Source organism: Mizuhopecten yessoensis, unplaced genomic scaffold, assembly GCF_002113885.1.
Source record: "Mizuhopecten yessoensis strain PY_sf001 unplaced genomic scaffold, ASM211388v2 scaffold8103, whole genome shotgun sequence".
Taxonomy (NCBI): Eukaryota; Metazoa; Mollusca; class Bivalvia; order Pectinida; family Pectinidae; genus Mizuhopecten; species Mizuhopecten yessoensis.
Genome location: NW_018407380.1, coordinates 78,206 through 99,930, shown reverse-complemented (window position 1 = coordinate 99,930; position 21,725 = coordinate 78,206). Strand labels below are relative to the sequence as shown.

The 21,725-nt window shown below is 36.7% G+C and overlaps 1 protein-coding gene across 3 annotated transcripts in view; it reads left to right on the top strand.

Annotated features, from left to right (window-relative positions):
- LOC110454896 (radixin-like) overlaps nucleotides 1-14,798 on the top strand; it is a 47,173-nt gene extending 32,375 nt beyond the window's left edge. For all 3 annotated transcript variants that reach the window (XM_021504676.1, XM_021504674.1, XM_021504675.1), the window contains exons 8-14: nucleotides 60-206; nucleotides 706-802; nucleotides 1,265-1,559; nucleotides 2,038-2,198; nucleotides 8,224-8,452; nucleotides 9,024-9,115; nucleotides 11,477-14,798. In XM_021504676.1, the coding sequence (XP_021360351.1) occupies nucleotides 60-206; nucleotides 706-802; nucleotides 1,265-1,559; nucleotides 2,038-2,198; nucleotides 8,224-8,452; nucleotides 9,024-9,115; nucleotides 11,477-11,641 (1,186 nt within the window). In that variant the 3' untranslated portion in view covers nucleotides 11,642-14,798. The remainder of the gene's footprint in view (nucleotides 1-59; nucleotides 207-705; nucleotides 803-1,264; nucleotides 1,560-2,037; nucleotides 2,199-8,223; nucleotides 8,453-9,023; nucleotides 9,116-11,476) is intronic.
- The last annotated feature ends 6,927 nt before the right edge of the window (nucleotides 14,799-21,725 follow it).

Here is a 21,725-nt window from a genome sequence, read left to right as displayed (position 1 = left end):
ATTCAAGGGACATAACTCTCTGATTTCTTTAAACATAACCTGATGACTAACATTTACAGATGTGACGCCATGTTGGAGTATCTTAAAATAGCACAAGATTTGGAAATGTATGGTGTGAACTACTTTAAAATTAAGAACAAGAAGGCCACCGTGCTGTTATTAGGTGTGGATGCCCTCGGACTCAATGTGTATGAAGAAAATGATAAGTAAGTAGTCTTTAAGAACCACCACCAACTTTAAATAGTTGTTGTAAGTTTAAAAATGTCAGATGAAATAAGAATGTATTTTGATTTTAAATTTAATGATATCACTTAAAATTGCAAAATAGATTAGTATTTTGGATATTGGTTTGAAGCATGTGCTGAATAAGGCCACGTAAAATTTAGTGTAGATGACACTTGGTGATTTATATAAAAAAGAAGAGGTAACAGACACTTACACTCTAAGCTTACTATTGACACTGTAGCAAACATAGTCCTCTTTACACTAATGGATTTATTTACCAAACTACCTTACTCTTCTGAGTAATAATTATTGTCATTGATTGTTTACATTGTTATAAATGATCTCATTAAAGTAGCAATTACATATAGATATTGAGTATGAAATTATAAGGTTTTCCAGTGAATTGCATTACTTTTGTTAGGACATCATTTCTTGAATTCAAATTCAAAATTTGAACTATTGTAATTGTTCTTTTTTCAGATTGACCCCAAAAATAGGATTCCCATGGAGTGAAATTAGCAATATCTCCTTTAACGACAAGAAATTTATCATCAAACCTATCGACAAGAAAGCACCTGCAAGTATTTTATAACCTGTTGTTGTTGATTCAGTATCATTCTTTTAAAGTGATTTTATGTTCAGATATTAGAGATCATTGAGAGTGTTTTGTATACTGTAAATCATGTTTACTATATACATGCTTTGTACAATTCATTATTATAACAAAGTTCTAATTATACCATGTGGCATGTTATTACTTTGAACAACACATGTGTAGCAAACTATTTTCTTAAGTGACCTTTGTTTGTTATAAATGAATTTTAATTTCAAAATCTGTTGGAGAACTTCATGTACGGTTTCTGGTTTATGAAGGCTTGCTTATAATTACAAGATAATATATTTCTGTTTTCTGTAGAAGCAACTTCCTTGAATATTACATTAAGATATAAATGAAGTTGTGTTTCTCTCTGTCAGTGTATTTTTTTGTAATTTTGAGGTGATTGTCTCTAAATTATGAGGTTTCTTTCTTATTTTGTAGGACTTTGTGTTTTATGTAGAGCGTCTTAGAATAAACAAAAGAATCCTTGCACTTTGTATGGGAAATCATGAACTTTACATGCGCCGTCGCAAGCCTGACACTATTGAAGTGCAGCAAATGAAGGCACAAGCCAAGGAGGAGAAAATGGCAAAGGAGCTTGACGCACTACGACTACGAGAGGCAGAGGATGCACAGCGACAAGCTGAGGAACAACGCCGCCTGGTGGAGGAAAAACTCATCATGAGGGAGGAACAACTCAGGAAGCGAGAGGAGGAACTCAAACTGCAGCAGGATGGTCAGTCTCGTGGAAATTGTTACAATTTAAAATAAAGATATATTGGAAGTAATCATCTGTTCTTGGCTAAAGAAGTACTAAATTTGTCATCAAAGTTGTACTAAGTTGAGAATGTAATTACCACATCAGGCCGATTGATGAATTTCTGTCATATATATTACAAACTTGGTATTGATTAAACCGGTCTTATGCTCAAACTGAAGTTGTGTGCTCAAACTGAAGTTATGTGCTCAAAACTAGCTTTCCAATACTTCACCCAGATCTTGCAAATGGGGTTGGTAACCCATTGTATTCCTAACTCTTCAATAACAATGATGGACAAATTATTTACATTGTGAAGAAGTTATCTCATGTAACTTTCTTATTTGCAGTTTCTATATGATCTCTAATGTTAGGAAAACTTGACATTCCTATTCATCAATCAATTACTCGTGATATATGGAGAAGAAGGGACAACTTGTTTCTATATTTCTTACAGAGCGTATGGAGGTTGAGAGGAAGCTGAGTGATATGGCCTTGCTGTCATCAGCTGTAGAAGAGAAACAGTCGATGCTGGACGACACCACCAGACGCATGGAAGACCTCGAGTCACGGCTTGAGAGTATGAAGGAAATGAGTGAAGCAGAAAAACAAAAATTGGTACATATTTTTAAACAAAATTCTTTCTGTAAAATGTACACATTTGTTCTGTCATAGACTATTTACATTTTTAGCTCACCAGTGCCCACTTGTATAAAACATCTCAAAGTTAAGAAAAATCTTAAGCAATGTATTGTCTATGGGAAATCTCAGACTTGAGGAAATCTCAAGTGTTGAGATGTTTTATACAAGTGGGCCCTGGTCCAAAGGACCAAGGTGAGCTTATGCCATACCGTGGCGTCCGTCGTCCGTCCGTACGTCGTCCCTCGTCTGTCCGTCAACAATTTCTTTAAACGACTTCTTCTTAACCACTGATTGGAATTTAACTAAATTTGACTGGAAGCATCCTTAGGTGGTGGGGAATCAAAATTGTACAAATGGTGGGGCTGACCCCCCAGGGGGCTTAGGGGTGGGGCAAAAAGGGGGCAATTGGCTATATTGCTTTAAGCGACTTCACCTCTAGAACTAAGAGATAAGATATCAACCATATTTGACTGGAAGCATCACTAGGAGGTGGAGATTCAAAATTGTACAAATGGTTGGGCTGACCCCCCAGGGGGCTGAGGGGCGGGGCCAAAAAGGGGGCAATTTGGCTAGATTGCTATAAATGACTTCTTCTGTAGAATTATGCACTGGATATCAATCATATTTAATCAAAAGCATTCATGGGATGCAGGGATTCAAAATTGTACAAATGGTGGGGCTGACCCCCCAGGGGGCGGGGCCAAAAAGGGTTATTTGGCTATATTGCTTTAAAGCGACTTCTTCTCTGGAACTAAGTGATGGATATCAACCATATTAGACTGGAAGCATTCCTAGGTGGTGGGGATTCAAAATTGTACAAATGGTGTGGCTGACCCCCCAGGGGGCTGAGGGGCGGGGCCAAAAAGGGTTATTTCGCTATATTGCTTTAAGCGACTTCTTCTCTGGAACTAAGTGATGGATATCAACCATATTAGACTGGAAGCATCCCTAGGTGGTGGGGATTCAAAATTGTACAAATGGTTGGGCTGACCCCCCAGGGGGCTGAGGGGCGGGGCCAAAAAGGGGGCAATTTGGCTAGATTGCTATAAACGACTTCTTCTGTAGAACTATGCACTGGATATCAATCATATTTAATCAAAAGCATTCATGGGAGGCAGGGATTCAAAATTGTACAAATGGTGGGGCTGACCCCCCGGGCTAAGGGGTGGGACCAAAAAAAGTTTATTGCCTGGAAATGGTTGAGATCCCCACCATATAACCACATATACAATTGCTGAGTATAAAGAGAAGAATGCACATTTGCTTCCAGGATGGCCCTAGGGTCTGGCCCCACCCTTGGAAACATAGTCCTTGGGCCATAACTTTAAAACGGCTGAGATCCCCACTCAAAAACTATATATACAAATGCTGGGCATAAAGAGACGAATGCAGTCACAATATTAGAATAGACCCTGGGGTCTGACCGAACCCCTAGGGACCTAGTTTCTTAGTCACAGCTTGGAAACAGTTGAGATCCCCACCCTATAACCATATAGACAATTGCCGATTACAAAGAGATGAATGCACATATGCTTCCAGGATGGCCTTGGGGACTGCCCCACCCTTGGAGACTTAACCCCTGGGTCATAACTTTGAAATGGTTAAGATCCCCACCCCAAAACTATATATACAATTGTTGGGCATAAAGAGACAAATGCAGTCATGATATTAGAATTGACCCCAGGGTTTGCCCCACCCTTGCAGACTTAACCCCTGGGTCATAACTTTGAAACGGTTGAAATCCCCACCCCAAAACTATATATACAAATGCTGGGCAAAAAGAGACAAATGCAGTCATGATATTAGAATTGATCCTGGGGTCTGGCCACAACCGTAGGGACCTAGTTTCTGAGTCACAGCTTGGAAACAGTTGAGATCCCCACCCCATTACCATACATAAAATTGCTGGGCATGAAAAATTGAATACAGATATATATGCTACAAGGATTGGCCTTGGGGTCTGGCATATTCCCTTGGATCTCATTTGGAGAATATTCTGCCATGATTGCTTAGATATCCAGGTGAGCGATACAGGCCCTATGGGCCTCTTGTTTAACCATTATACAATTTTACAGCTTGTGTGAACATTGTTTATACATCATATTCTAGTTTTGATCAAGCATTTGCTAACTTTGTATTACATGTACCACAAAATTAAAGGTGTTAATTGTTTTTTGGTGGTTTTATGTGATAGAGGTGGTTTCTGTTGTTGCCTTTAACTGCAGTCTTGTATGAAACCGGCTTTGCAATTTTCACTAATGTCATGTTTTTAATTCCTTACTGAGGGAATGGCAAACTATTTGACTAACTAATGGTGACGTAAGCTAAATGCTAATTTGGGCTTGCTTAAGGTCTGCGTTGTGTACTGTTATACCTGAAGATATTAAAATTAACAAATAGCTATTATAGAAAACACAGACAATTAACAAATAGCTATTATAGAAAACACAGACAATTTACAATTATAGTTATTATAGAAAACACAGACAATTTACAATTATAGCTATTATAGAAAACACAGACAATTTACAACAATAGACTTTTGTTACGGTGAACATGATTTGAACCAGAAAAAGTGATAGAGATGGAGCCAGAACTGAGGCCAACATCCCATTTTGAGGTTCACAGCACATCTTATTTACCATCTTAGAATGTCCATAATTGTTTTATTATTTGCTTCAAATATTAAATTGAAAAAAAACCATTCAGGTGAATAATTGGATGGTTTGGTTGGCAGTTTTTTTGCCATATTTGTCTGTTCAAACCACTTTCTTAGGAACAATCAGGTTCAAATGTTATGTTCAAGAATTTTATGATTCTATGTTGAAAGAGATAACAAACTTTTCAAATATTTATGAGATAAGTTTAAGTTACCATTACTTACCATTAATATGTGTAGGGAATTCCCCTTAAGGTGATATTCAAAATTCCACTCGCTGAAAAACCAGTCTATGAGTTTTTGAGAAGTAGTCACATGTATAGAATTCAGCCATCTGGATTATGAGAAGTTATCAAGTATACAATATTACAAACTAAACACTGCATTGCCTTCTGGATAAGGTTATTGTTGGTATTATTGTGATTAACTTTGGACATGTCATTGCATCATCGTTTTTGATATATGGGACATGTTATTGTTCGTATTGTTGATATATGGGACATGTTATTGTTTGTATTGTTGATATATGGGACATGTTATTGCTGGTGGTGGAAATCTTGGTGATATTTCAGTAATCATTTTGATTAGTGATAGAAAATTGTAGACTTTTATATTGCATTTTGCTAGGCATCGACACAAATAGATATGGTATGTATTGTCACACATGGAGGCATTTATAAATTGTGCATTTTGTCAGCAGCATCAACGGGAGAAGAATCATGTTCTGAAAAAGGAGGTGGGGGGGATCTTGTTCTTGGAATTATCTTCTAATGATCATGTGGAATTTGATATCTTGAAGATGAATATTTCTTTCATAACAGTTTTTATTTAGTATTTTTTTTCCCGTTATTATATCTTGCTGATAACATTTGTACACATTTATCAGATTCATCGATATTGGAGGCTACACTACGCTGAAGTCTGAGATATGCACAATTTTGTCTAATTATGATGGAGCACAGCAAGAATTTAAAGTCTGAAAACTTTTCAAAAATAATGTGTTACGATTACTTTGAAAACATGAAAAAAATATTCTGTACAGAAAAGAGATTTGTTTTTAAATATATATATAGTATTAATCAGAAAAATGATCCATACGGACGAAGAAATATTATATAAAGAAAAATTCATAACAACGAAAATATATAGTATATATATATATTTAACCAGTAATTTTATTGATGGTTATGAAATTCTTGATGGGCTCTGTCAGATACATGAGTGGCTGTTCAAAATGTACACATCCAATACTTATGTGTAAAACTAAACATGAGGGATTTCAGGTATTAAGGTCAATCAATTTCCCCTTTTTACAGTATCTATACACACCCATATCTATCATTAATACATATGTATCATACATAGTCACTAGATCAAGAAATAGCACATTTCATTAATGTTTTTCTTATTTGATTTAATAGGTATGTATGTACTGTCCCAGGTCATATTTACAGTATGGTTTTGACGGTAAAACTATTGTATTATTTCAACACAGTACCAGGTATACACTGTACTGGTCCTAATAGTAGCCTGGCCCATACCAAACGATAAAAATGAAAGTTTGAGGATGGGCGATTATAAGAGACAAAATTTGAAAATGGTAAAATCAAGCTCTGTAATGCCTGTATGTAGTGTACAAAGAATGCCAGACTGGTTTCTGTACAGACTGGTAGTTCTGCTGATAGTACACAGAATTGTATCTTTAAATGTACATTTTGAGGAAAAACTTGCAATGAGCATATTCATGCATCATTGAACTGTTACACCTTTACTCGGTCAAAGCTGGATGACCAGATTTCTAGTGGCCCCATTACAAAAATGTCACTTGTGGTTATACAGTGGCACACTCAATCTATATAGGAACTTAACTGCAGTAAAAACTATATGTCAAATGGTAGCTAGGAAGCTGGAATACACCACTCCCATGAAATAGACCAAACTTAAGGTTAGACATGTATGTTTATGTTCATTATAAGGTTATCTTCAAATACCTATGCCTTTTAAGTGTGCGAGCATGGATGCAATTTTGTATACAGACCCCCAATCTATCGAGGATTTCCTCAGGCCTTTAGGCACTATTGTGGCTTTCTGGACATGAAGAAGTGGTCATCTGAATAGCTTACCACCCAAGTGTCCTTAGCTGGACAAGTGAATAGAGGGCATCAATTAAAAATATGATCAAAGTTTAAGAAGGACAATATTCAGGGTTACATTGATTGAAAATAAGAAACCATGCCAGAAGGGGGTTGGGTGATTATTGACATAAGAAACCATGCCAGAAGGGGGTTGGGTGATAATTGACATAAGAAACCATGCCAGAAGGGGGATGGTGATTATTGACATCATAAACAAAACCTGTTATTGTTCAATCAGCAAACTTTTGCATGCAAGTATTTACATATATTCATGTATTCACATTTAAAAACTAACAAAATCTGACCTGAAGCATATAGATGTACACTTGTTTACTTTATGTCAAACCTACAACCACTGACACAGATGTACTGTTGTCAGAGGTATTCTGCAATCCAGATTGTCTATATGTCAACAAGTAAAATATTATTAAAATTGGGTTCCGATGATTTCTGGCAGTATAACCATATTTTAAAAAATAAACTTTTGCAGTATTAGAAATTTGCTTTTTATCAAATACCACCAGTGACAGAACCAGTCTAAAGATAAGTTCTAGAATATTAGAGTATCTTAAGATAAGACCTAGAAGACAAGAGTATCTTAAGATAAGTTGTAGAAGATTAGAGTATATTAAGATAAGACCTAGAAGATTAGAGTATCTTAAGATACGACCTAGAAGATTAGAGTATCTTAAGATAAGTCGTATAAGATTAGAGTATCTTAAGATAAGACCTAGAAGATAAGAGTATCTTAAGATAAGTTCTTGAAGATGAGAGTATCTTAAGATAAGTCCTAGAATATTAATATTCATTGTCTCATTTGATCAATTGGAAGGTAAAAGGTATAATTCAGGATGCATATTATATTGACAGTACAATGAAATGCAAGTAAAAAATGAAAACCCTTTAATGTTGTATTTATATATCTGTTTTGCATACATCAAAACAAAACAAAGGCATGTAAATAGTACTTAATAATACTGAGAAGCAGTAGGCAGACCGTACCCATTTTTGTACAACTGTAATGTGTAGGAAAATAGATGGTTCATTAACACTTCTGCCATATTATATGTGATGGCTTTTGTTTAATATTTAATTTAAAAAAATGGGTGGTCCTTTATATTTTCAAGGTTCTTTATGGGGGAAAAAAACACTAATGTTTTAAGTGTAAGGTTTAAAATTTATTCAGCACTTTGTTCTCTTTTAATAGGAGGAGGAATTGAGGGAGAGAATGGTTGAGCTGAGGGAGCAGAATGATGCCTATCAAACACAACTGCAAGAGCAAGAGAATCTCCAGATAGAGATTGAGGCAGCACGTGTCCAGGCTGAAGAGGAACGCCTTATGCGCGAGGAGAAGGAACGTGAATGGAGGGAGTCTGAACAGGCACGCATCGACATGGAAGAGAAACTATTGCAGATGAAGGAGTCTGACAGTGAATGTGAGTAGCATTGGAAATCCATCTTCTTCAGTTCGAGAATGTTGAAATCCAGTCACTGCGTAGGATGTATTACATTACATATCTAATTCATTCATTTAGGGCACTGTGTAATTGTAACCCAAGATCTGATCTACATTGATGATCAAAGATGGAACACTTTGATTCCGTAAAATTTGTAGTGTCATATATGGTTTTGAAGATCTTCCCTTCAGATTTGTTTAGAGAACTTCTTTATTCAGCAGAGTTGTTTGTCTCTTAAGCTACTTAAACTTTAACTTGATAAACCAATGTCAAATTATATTGTGATGTTCTGTGAACTTTGTTCTGTTGATAGTGTTCAGCTCTGTCAGTTAAAAGATAGTTTCTTCTATGTAATTGTTTTAATAAATTTCGGGAGATGAAATAGGGATTGACGCCATTACTCCCTTATTCTGACCCTAATTCCATTAAAAAGAATGGATACTTCCAAGATTGGTTGCCAGGATGTTAATGATGCTTGCCAAACAGGTTCTACGGCATACAGGCAATTAGGGTAATGCATGTTTAATTTGACTATATATTGTGTTCTCAGCGGCTGAACTTGTTGGGGACCTTAATGCTCCACGTCCAGAGGAGGACCGAGATGTGTACCAAAAATCTGAAAGCAATAAGGACAGACTTGAGGTAAGTCAGTGATATCGTAAGGTCTAATAAAGATCGGCAAATCATGACAGATCATTCAATTAGATTTTGGTGATCAATAGGTTGAGGTTAAAGGGTTAACTGTTCCACTTGATCACTTTTGAAGTAAAAAGCTTGTGTGGTCTCGTGACCTCTGACAGATATGGTAATTATGTCTCCCCTTCGAATGAAGGGAGACGTATTGTATTAGTACTGGTTCTTCTAATCGCAACTTGTCGGGGCCATAACTTTTAAACCGTTAAAGATATCTTGATGAGACTTTAGGTGTGCGGTGCACTGGAATTAGGTGTGTGACCTTCACCTCAAGGTCAAAGGTCAAATTAGTGCAACATTTTCAGTAAATTATTGTCCGGCCTCTAAATTTTAAACCGTTAAAGATATCTTGATCAAACTTGAAGTATACCTGCATCACCCATAGAAGGTGTGCAGTGCTCTAGAATTAGGTCTCGTGCTTAACTATGTACAGAGTTATGGCCTTCAATACCGAAGTTTGTCCACGGCATAACTTCCATGTTATTTCACCTACTTTGACCAAACTTGTTATAGTTTTAATGTATCTTGGGAAGTAGGAGTGTCGCATTCTAAATTCGGGTCTCGTGCCCCACTCTATAAAGAGATAATATGGCCCTATGTTAATTTTTAAGCCGCTCTTGGCGAGAGCCGAGCGGCTTATTAATTCTGTCCAGAGAACGAAATGACGGACCCACTTCCGTTCGGGGTGCGTGCGCATACTTCAGTCTTGCATGCTTCCGCTATATAGTTTCGTTATCGCAAATAGAAATTAGAATCTCTGACACTCACCTGTGGGTTACATAAAGTCTTCTGATACTCCTCTCTAAATAATAATCCTTACTTTAAATAATTGCTGAAAAAAAAGTTTATCTCCGGTGCATTCTACGAGTGTTATGGTGGTGAAATTCGTGCACTAAGTTTGAGCGTTTTAGCAACTCGGTTTGCGGTCTGAGGAGTGTTACGCGTGTGAAACACATATGATTCGAGAAAGCACATGTGAAGACTGTCAAGCATTGACGCTGTCTGTAGAAGGAAGAAGTAAATATATATACTTATAAACCGTATGAGTGATGAAGTATACCCTCTATTTTGATGTTTGAAACGGGAACGTAATATGACATATCGTGCTTAGGTTGATAACGGTAATGGCTCGGAGACGAGACGATATGTGAACTGTGTATGCTTATCAAACATTTCTGTAACACAGCATGCTATTTCTGGTATATTGATTTATGAAAGTGTAACAATTTAAGAACATGACACAACAGCCGCTGCTGTTTGACAAGAATTGGCGCCGTGTCAAAATAATATCCAATTCGGTGTAAGGGAAATAACTCTTACGTTGTTAAAGATACATTGAGAAATATAATTCAAATATATTCGAAGAACATTTGTAAGATTTTGTATATTCAATGACGGTAAATATAGTCGCTACATATATCAATAATTATAATTAATATGAATAAAAAATAAATAAAAATAAAAGGAGTACAATGTCTCTTTTCTCCATGCATGTTTTCCCACTACTGTTAATTATCCTTCATTTCACAAGCACAAAATGCACCTATTCTTTATTATCCATTCACCGATTGCCATTCTGCACGTAAATGCTCATGTCACATCATTGGAGGATGCTAATTAATGAAAATTACAACAATGCATCACACTTAAAGAGGATGAAAAAAGAGGAGAGGGAGAAATGTTTTTAAAGCATCATTTAAGAGGCGATTGATTTTGAAAATCCCAAAGGCAACATCATCACATGACCTGATTTTCAATTAGCAGAATACAGAACACATATCTGAGGTATTATAGTAGATATTGATGCTCAATGTGTTACTGAAGCAATTAAATTTAAAGTGGTGAGCGGCTGTAATGTCATACTGACATAATTCTAGTTTATACCAAAGTTTGTCTATTGGCTAATAAGGGGAGACATTTGTTTTTGTTCACAAACACAAAATTCTAGTTTTTTTAACACCACAATCAGTTAAGTAACATCAAGTTTTATTAGTTTTTGTGTCGCCGGCAATGCGAGGCATCATATAGGTATTACTTTGTTGGTTGGGGTTGTGGTTGCGGTTGCGGCATCCGAAACAAGGTTTCCGTGCGATAACTTGACTTCCCTTGAGTTGATTGAACTCAAACTTAGAACACATGTTGCATACTAATATAGCGCAGACAAGTACACATTTCAGAAGCTTGCATGCAATGTTAGTGGAGTAATGCCCCTTTTGTTGCCAAATAAGGGCATTGTGTGGTGAATGCAAGAAACTTTTGATAAAAGATTTAATAGCTGACCAATGATTATCACATATTTTATGTTGACAGTCTCTGAGTGCAGAACTTGAGAGGGCAAAGATTGACGGAAAAGAAACAACAAACGACATCCTTCACACAGAGAATGTCAAGCAGGGTCGTGACAAGTACAAGACACTAAAACAGATCAGACAGGGCAACACCAAGAAGCGAGTGGACGAGTTTGAAAGTCTTTAAGACATGCACCATGCCATGTCCTTTGTGATTGAGCTTGGGTGTAGCGACACACTTGTAATGTTGCTCGGCACTTGTCCAGATACAGTTATATATAGACTTATGGGACAGAAAGGAAACGGCTACATCTCCAGAACAAATGTCTATTTTTTACTTGAGAATGTATAAGATTCATATCAGTTTGTTGCCAGTATATATATAATATATATATATATCTGTATGACATTTATATGTAAGTATAAGGGGATGTGTTGGAAGTTGAAAAATATGGAGATAAGTTTAACAAAAAATACTATTGATATTTCAGTTTCCTCTTATGTAAATATTCTAGTATATAAAAGGTATATAGAGGTTTGCCAGTACAGTGGGTCACAGTGCACTGTGGGTGTGGTCAAGGTATACTGTCTCTGATCACTCCCCTACCTGTTTCCTTCTCTTTGCTTTCACTTCCTCCTACTACAAACTATTATGTAAATTAGTTTTGAATGCTAAACCTTGACAGAATTATTGTATTTGTATAATCATGCACTACTATTTAAACATTTTCTCCAGCTTCAAGTGTCTTGTTATTTTCTAATTTCTGTTAATGCAATTGGTTCACCTGAATCCTCTTGGTCAATGACTGTGTTCTTTGTCATATAGAGCAAATTATCGTGGATAATTCATTATTGTATTAGGTATTGATATATCTTATTTAAGTGTACTAGATTACTTATGAAAGTTGCAGAAAGCATGAACAAAGTACGCTGTTCGGCCACAATTTAAAAGGTTTAAAGATCTTTAAAGTTTGCACCTGTAGCTTTGCTGGAACAAGAATGACAGTGCAGATAGATCGATTAATTACTTATACATCTTATTTTCTACGCTTAACAAATCATATTTCTTACAAATCTCCATATTTAATCTTGGATTACTCAATATATATTAAATTTCAACAGGTCTTAAGTTTTTTTTGTAGATATCAAAATATTACATAGATACCATGATAATATAAAGTTTGTTGTAAGAATTTTCTATTGTACTATGAAAACCAGTTATACCGACCAGTTGTATTTCATAAGAAGTTGTGGGGACGCCTGTTGTATGACATTAGAGGTGGGGCACACTATGATGGCGTGTCACAATGTCCATTCCAGTAGAATAGGGTTGATATTTAATCATGGGAAATATACTTAGAAATGCAAGTTAATTATTCCCTGATCCTGCTGAGACCAGATTATAGAAGACAACTTTCAAGCATGATAAAGAAAGTAAAACACCTACCCTAATACCATTTTCATTATTTAGTTAAAATTATACACAGAAAATGTATTCAATTTATTATATTTCTACTGTAATAATATTACTTTTTTGTTAATTTTTTATGTGATTGGAAATTAATTTGGTCATGTATTTACATGTGTATTTCATTTTCATGTTTTGGATGGTATCTTCGTCATAGCTGATATTATATATCTATATATAGTTAGTAGCTTCCTTATTTGAAAAGAACAAACCTTTTTACATTAATCATCACCCTTGTTCTTTGTCCTCGTTGTTATTAAATATCCCTTTTTTTTTTACATGTCTTTATTCTTTATTTAGCTTTCATATAGCTGTTCATTACTCATAGAGCCTAAGCAGAGTGTATATGTTATGTTGAAGGAACTATTGGGTTATACCATGTTACCGTTTTCAGCTGTAAAATACAGGACAGTCTAGTGCTAAATTTATATTAAGGAGTCTACAGCCATGAAACGGAACAAGATATCTTCATTCCAAAACGGAGCTGTACATATGAAAGTGTAAAAGTGCATGTATCTAACAAATTATCTTAACTATATACTATAACTTATAACAGTTGCAGGTTGCTTACAGATATTAATTACTGAATTTTTGTAGGGGTATTTTATTTTAAAGTGGCAATTAGTATTTGCCTGATGAATTTGTGATAATGTTGATTACAAAGTTGTTCTTTGAACGGCAGTTTAGTTGTAATGGTTCACAGTTTTTGTAATGAAATCTGCAGGAAATAGGATTATGATGTATATGAACTCATTCACCCCTGAAGACACATTTGAACTCTTCCAATTCATAGGTTGGAATAGTTCATTATTAAATTTCAGGGGTGAAAGAGTTAAACCTCTTTACTTATTATTCAGCTGATATGATATGCAGTACTTAACATTAATAAGTTCTCAATTGTTTGGCATATGTACTGACCACATTTAGGTCTCGATGATATATTCAGTTTTAGAAAGTGCAGAGTAATGTATGGGATGAAAACAAGTGCTTTATCTGTGTGGTCACAGACATCTTTGTTCATTTTCATTAAAGTATCGGTGACATCATGTTCAGTTACAATTATCATGATATGTAACACTAGGGGGAAAATCTTGTGTTCATGACCTGTGTGAAACCTTCCGTGAGTTTCTTGTTTAATAGTGTCACATTTCCTAGTGTCCCCCCCCCCCCCCCCCCCCCATACTACACCTTGGTGAAATCCATTGCGGTGTTGTATGAAGGATAGGCTAGAAGTAAGCATTGTCCATTCAGTCATTGTGATAATAGCTGCCAGCTAGAGATGTCAAGTCCTTACATTTTTTATCATTATTATTATATGACTGTCTTGGGTTGTGTAAGTCCAAAACATAATTGCCTGATATTATCACGTGTAATTAGCTATGCAGTATTGCTGGTTGTAAAAAGCTTCAACAAAAGTTCAACATCCTTCCATAAAATTATATGTAAGGTCGAATAGCAGGGATAGATTTATGTTTAACATAGTTAATTTTGTTTTGTTTATAAATAAAAGGTAGTAAATTGTGATAACAGCCAACTTTAGTATCTCAAGGCTGTGTGAAGTACCGAAGTATCTTGCCTGCATATTTATCTATACTCACCTCAAACGACGAAGGCTTGTGGGAGTGACAATGGAACTTTATTTGTCAGCTATTTATGATCGTCACAAAGGTGGACTCTGCATGTTTTCTCTACTTACGTCTACTGAACTATCACAATATCAGCTAAACCATGGCCTGTCCATTGATGCAAAAATGCTTGCTCCAAATAGTATTGTAGATTATATTATTAATCTGAGATGTCTCATGGAAAACGTATACCATCTATTAAATGAATAATGATATGTAATTGTCAAAATAAAATCATTGGAGTAATGGTATATAGATTTGGGTTATTTATTGTCTTCCTACCAAAGCAATCCTGTCAGATTTGTTTACCCCCACTACGAAAGAATCTTTTATACTCTAGGGGTTATTCTCATTTTTTCCCCTCTCTGCACCCCTGGAATATGTTATAGCAAAATTGAAGACTTTGTGAGCACCATCTTGTGGATGAGAAGGGAAGACTAGTTTTATCCTTTGATGTATAGCAAAAGAATGTGTTACAGTAAATTTTAATGGCTTTGAAGACAGGTGTCTCTCCTCTATAATCTTCAAAGGACATGTACCATACTAGCGATTGGTCAAGTTTTTTTCACCCGAGACTAATCAAATAAGCTGCATGATCAATTTTGCTACGACATATTCCAGAGAGGCAGAGAAAGTGAGATTAACCCCAGGAGTATCCAGGATGCTACGAGAGTGATTTGTTCATGTATTGGTAAGATTTTGCGAGATCTTGCAGCAGCAGAACTTTCTTTTCAAAATGGATGCTACATTGTAACTGGTCATGTTACAGTAAAAAGTGACAATGTTGTGGGAGTTTTCCCAAGACAATCATGACCAACAATGTGATAAATGAAAAATGGATGGCACAGACTCGGAGTTGATGACTTTTTTTTACAGTCAATTTTGATGCTTACTTTGTGAGGTTAGTGACATAAAGACAGAAACTGAATCAACAAGAACTTATTGAATTGAATAATGGAACTGCTATTTCCAGGTTGTGTTTTGGATCAGTTGGACTTGAAACAAGGGACAAATCAAATAACATTACAGAGACGGTTGGCCTATCCTGAATCAGGAACTGATGCTAGACCAACAACCAACAACTACCTAGTTATTTAAACGCTGAAGGGCACAAAGCCTTTGGTCAAAAACAGTCTTCTTTTACCTAGTAATTTAAACGCTGAAGGGCACAAAGCCTTTGGTCAAAAACAGTTTTAAACATAACCTCTCTATATCTCGAAAGAAATGCAAAATAATAATTATATAGATTCTAATAATATTAATAATAATTGGAGATTCTTATATACTGCTTTATCACAACCTAGTTCAGAGGTCTTCTCAAAGGGGTTCACAAATTATTATCCGTGGTTATAGGGCATTTGCAACCAGCCAAAATCTTTCTCAACTCCCTGGGGAGCATACAGCCAGTGTTATCATTTCGGCGCTCACAGCTAGCATTCTACAATTCTAGCACTGCCCAACCACGTACTCATTTACAACTGAGTAGACTGGAACAAGCAGAGTAAAGTATCTTTTTCAAAGATGCAACACATCGCTGTGCCGTGACTTGAACCCACAACCCTAGGTCACGAGCCTGGCGTCCTATCACCAGACTACCGTATCTCCTTAAACCTCCCAGCAAACCAATTTCAAAGTGAATGGCATCAACAAGGTCTCTGGAGACCAGCAACAAACTTTTTAAGTGCAAACAAAAATTACACCTTGTGTGCCCAGTCGGAGAGACAGTAGAGAGGAGGCTGTCCTCTGTCGGCTCCGTACTGGTCACGCTTATCTCACTCGTGCTTATCTGCTAAATAGGGAGATCAACTTATATGCCACACATGTGACTCTTCATTTACAGTGGAACCCATTTTAATAGAATGTTCAGATTTTAGATCAATTTATTATAAATACTTACATGTCACAGACATAAAAACCCTTTTCACTTCCATAGACTTTGAGGCATTATTCAACCAACTATATAAAAGACATGAGTCTGTTTTATAAATTGTGATTCCATTAACTGACAGGACCTTTTTTATGGCATTCATCAATATCTCTTTCCATTTCTATATTTACAAATTTTTTAACTAAATTTTCATACTTTACCTCCATGCACTATTTTAACTCTCTAAGCCTGTCCTGCTGCTGATTTTAAAAGATAAACAACATTTGATATGTTTTTAATTATGATTCCTCTAATGGTTGCCTAATACTTACCATTCTTCAGTTATGATTCTTCAGGCCCAAAATGACCATAGTTATTCGATGACGGTTAAACTCAAACAAACTGTAACCTTGAAAGTAGGTCAACGTCCTGTGATTATGACTACCCGTAAGCTCTATGTCACTCTATTCCAGTTACCTACTGGCCAAATATCAGGATCCAAAACATTATGGATGTTAGAGAGAAGACTCTGAAAGTATCATGAGGGTTTTTCCATGTTGATCTTTGACCCTGTTCAGTGCTTTAAAGTTCATACGACCTCAAGACAAAATGTTAAAAAAGGATTTGCACTGCTAGACTACATAACATTGGGATATCATGGCTCCAGGCCCTGTGAGTTTTTACATAACGCTGTTATATTCAGTGCATTATTCCTGGTACCTACTGAACAAATGGGCTTTATGGAACTTATAAACATTATTCTTAGAGCTATTCTATCCCATGTTGATGATATTTGACTACATCACAATATACATGTATTAGGAAAAGATTTGCACAGCTGGTCTGCTACACAACACACTAAAGCATCAAGTCTCGAGATATATATTGCCTCATATATATGATATTTGAAAATATTAAAAGAGTATTTATCTATTACAGTCCATGCTGATACACATTTGACCCTCGCCAATGTTCAAAGTTGACATTGGACTTTATTCACACTGCTGGTCTACATTCCCAGGTATCACACTACTTAGTGACACTCTAGACAGTATTGTTCTTAAGATAATTTGTTAAAAGTTTATCATATTCAATATCCATAACCTTGAAAGCAGGTCAGAGTCATCTGCAGGGGGTGACTATACATGTATTAGCATTCTATCCTTGGTACCTTTTTAGGCTTTTGGCCTATTACCTGTATCAGGATAGTTGGTCTTTTACTTTTCAAGAAGAAGTTGAACAAAGAATGGAGGTGAGGCGGTAAACAATGGACTACAGATGTTGCACCATACCATAAGCTTACAGGCACTTTGTCAGGTGAGTTAAAAATAGGTCAGTTTTATTTCATTATATTTGAACGTATTGAGAGGTGCGCATTGCATACAAGAAAAAACAACTGAATAACAAAATGCCTGAAGATGCTCACCTGATTTATTTGGTCTTTCTTACTCAAACTGTGTAGCACTCTAGGCCAGCAAGCCACTGTCAATATAGCATTGTTCTTGATTATTTGGTTTTCCAGAAGAAATCATTTGGACATTAAAAAAAAGAGGCCCAGGGGTCTTCATAGCTCACCTGGTATTTCATTTTCAATTTAAAACCTACCCAGTACCTGATATACCAGTCCCAGTACCTTATATACCAGTTTATCAAAGGAGTACAAGTTGCAAGAAGGACTACATGTAAATCTATTTGGGTGGATAAGACACCAGAAACATGAGTGCATTCTTCATGTCCAGCTAAGGATTTTTAGCTCACCTGCCTGAAGGGTGTAGCACCCCTAGGGCCAATCAGGGAGAACAAGGAAAATGTATAAAACCCTTCTCCTGTGAAATAGATGTATTTGAACCCATTTTGTGTAGAGCATCCTTAGGCGAAAGGGACTCAATTTTAAGCTCACCTGGTCCGTTCGTCCGTCGTGCATCATCCGTCCGTCCCTACTTTTCCTAAAGAGGTGAAACCTTTAGAATCCTTCTTCTATCGTTGGGATTAAGGGATTCTATCCTAATTTCGTCTTAAGCATCCTTGGGCCAAGTCTGAACGGGACTTTATTTTGTATAAACGGTGGGTGTGGCCCCCCTGTGGGCAGAGGGGTGGGGTCGAATAGGGGAAATAGAGGTAAACCTTTAAAATCCTTCTTCTACCATAGGGATTAAGGGATTTCATCCCAATTTTGTCTGGAGCATCCTTGGGCCAAGGGGACTCAATGTTGCATAAATGGTAAGTGTGGCCCCACTGGGGGCAGAGGGGTGGGGCCGAATAGGGGAAATAGAGATTAACTTTTAAAATTTAAAATCCTTCTTCTACAATAGGAATTAAGGGATTTCATCCCAATTTTGACTTGAACATGCTTGGGCCAAGGGGACTCAGTTTTGTATAAAAGGTGGGTTTGGACTCCCTGTGGGCAGAGTTGTGGTGCCCAATAGGGGAAATAAAGATAAAAAAAAATGAAAACCTTAGGGATTTTCTCCCAATTTAGCCTGGTTTATCCTTGGGCAAAGGGGACTTAATTTTGTATAAATGAAGTTTGAGGTCTCTCTTGTTGCTGAGAGTTGCAGGGCCCAATTTTTCTGTACCATTGGAGGGATTTTATGTCATAAGAATAATTTCCCATGGTTGCTTTAATTCATTATCCAGGTCAGCGATGCAGGCCCTCTGGGCCTCTTGTATATAAATGGAAGGTATTTGGGGCAAAGGGGCAGGGCTAAAAAGAGGTAACTTGGTCATAATGCTTAAAGTCAGTTGAAGGGCTGACCCCTTGGTCTGACGGGCGGGGCTAAAAGAATTTTTAACTTCGACATCATCTAGATACCTACCCTATAACCATATAAACAAGAGGCCCAGAGGGCTTGTATTGCTCACCTGAATATTTTTAAAATAATTGGTATGTAGGTGTTGTAAGTACATATGAAATTTCAGAAAGATCCATCCAGTACTTGAGATATAGCTAGATCAAACTTCAAACAGAGCCCCACCCGTATGCCCCTAGAGGGTCCCCCTATCGGGCCACGCCTCTCAGGGGCCAGACCCCCTGTTTATACAAAATTGGTTCCCCTTTACCCAAGGATGCTTCAGACCAAATATGGAACAAATCCTTTCATTCCTAAAAAAGATGAAGGATTTTAAGAATTTGCTATTTCCACTATTGGGCCCCGCCCCTTAGGCCCCGCATGGGACCGACCCATGGTTTATACAAAATTGGTTCCCCTTTACCCAAGGATGCTTCAGACCAAATATGGAACAAATCCTTTCATTCCTACAGAAGAAGAAGGATTTTAAAGAATTTGCTATATTTCCCCTATTGGGACCCGCACCTCTGAGGCCAGACCCGCGGTTTATACAAAATTGGTTCCCCTTTACTCAAGGATGCTTCAGACTAAATATGGAACAAATCCTTTCATTCCTACAGAAGAAGGAATTTAAAGAAACGGGCAGGTGAGCTAAAATCAATGTAAATGGCATCAGGTGAAGGTCATTACAGGTGGTACACAATATAAACATTCAAGATGATCAATGTGCAAATAAAAATGTTAGCATAATGCAGACATCTTAAGTATGGCAGCCTGACAGAATACTGACACTCTCGATAGCACAAGACTCCTTTCAATAACATTTACAATCTTATAACTGTTCCATTCCACATCATTGTACAATGTGAAGTACATGTTGATGTAGCACATTGATGAAAATTAGCATCCATAATGGTACAAGTTCACAAACCTTTTCTGCCAGATGAGCAGAAATAATAACAAGAGGTCTAGGGAGTCTATACCACTCACTTACATACTTCAACAATCCTCAGAAACATTCTCAAAAATAGTAATATTACAAATATTCCCCATTTCGGGTTCTGCCTCTCGGTACCAAGAAGAACAACACATTTACCTTATATAACATTTCATTTCCTGGTCCCAAGAAAGCTTCATAGCAAATTTAGTTGAAATAATCAACTAGTCAAGACTTAGAGGAGTAGACTTTTAAAGATTTGATATTTTCCTTCCCTTTTGGTGTTTCTCCAGGGTTGCTGCCCTCTTCCTTATACAAAAATAAATTGATTTCAATATCCCAAGGACCAAGTACGCTTAAAAACATTAGGCCCAATGTGGCCGACTCACTCACCTGTTTTTGTTATCTCTCACTTGTAACGTACCTTTAAGTGGACTAACATCTATGACTAAGTCATTTAAGGACGCCGGGCTCGTGACCGCCGGACTCGTGACCAAAGGGTTGCGGGATCGAGTCACGGCACGGCACTGTGATGTATCTTTGAGCAAGATACTTTACTCCGCTTGTTCCAGTCTACTCAGCTGTAAATGAGTATGTGTTTGGGCAGTGCTACAATTGTTGAATGCTAGCTGTTAGCGCCGAAATGGCAGCTTCGGCTGTATGAGAAAGGCATTGGCTGGTTGCAAAGCCCCTATAGCAACGGATAATAATTTGTGAACCGCTTTGAGACGACCTACGAACTAGGTTGTGATAAAGCGGTATATAATTAAGAACCTCAAATTATTATTATTATTATTATTATTATTCAAAAGAACATGTGAAAGATTTATACATATTTGACCCCTGTGATCTTGAATGTTTAACAAAGTCATTAAGTTGAATAGACTTGCCAAATATCACCACACTAGATCTTTTGTTTATTGAGATACAGGTTTATTCACATTTGGCCATATGTGACCTTGAAATAAAAGTGGGTCAAGATCATCCACATGAACAAACTTGATAGGTCATCATGCTCCTGGCAAAACATCACCACCTCAGTTTTTTTTTTTTTACAAATATTTTATTCCCCCCAGCCATTTTTTCATCAATATGTATATACATATACTGCTTCGAAGCAGATATATATATATATAAATATTTTGATAGGGGATGCCAGGCAGGGTTGGGAGCCCTTGGGTCTTCCCCTGAACAATATGGTGTCCTCACACAGGAGGGTTCTCATTCAACATCCATCAGTCAAACAATAAATAAACAAGAGGCCCATGGGCCTTAACGGTCACCTGATGTATTTATACAGAGAGTTAATTTTGTTTTTAACATGAACAGAAATATAATTCAAAGTGACAAAAAACAATAAAACCACCTTATTCAATATCTAGCATACAGATTTCAGACTAAAAAGTATTTGAAACTAGCACCTCTGATTCTAAACAAGGAAAATGAAGAAATTTTAGCACAACTGACTCCTTTGAGCCCCACCCTACAGCCCTTGGGGGTAGGGCTGGCTCAAAATTTTCAAAGTATCAAACTGTCAACTCAAGGTTATAATTCCAATCAAGTTATTAACATGTAATATTCAAAG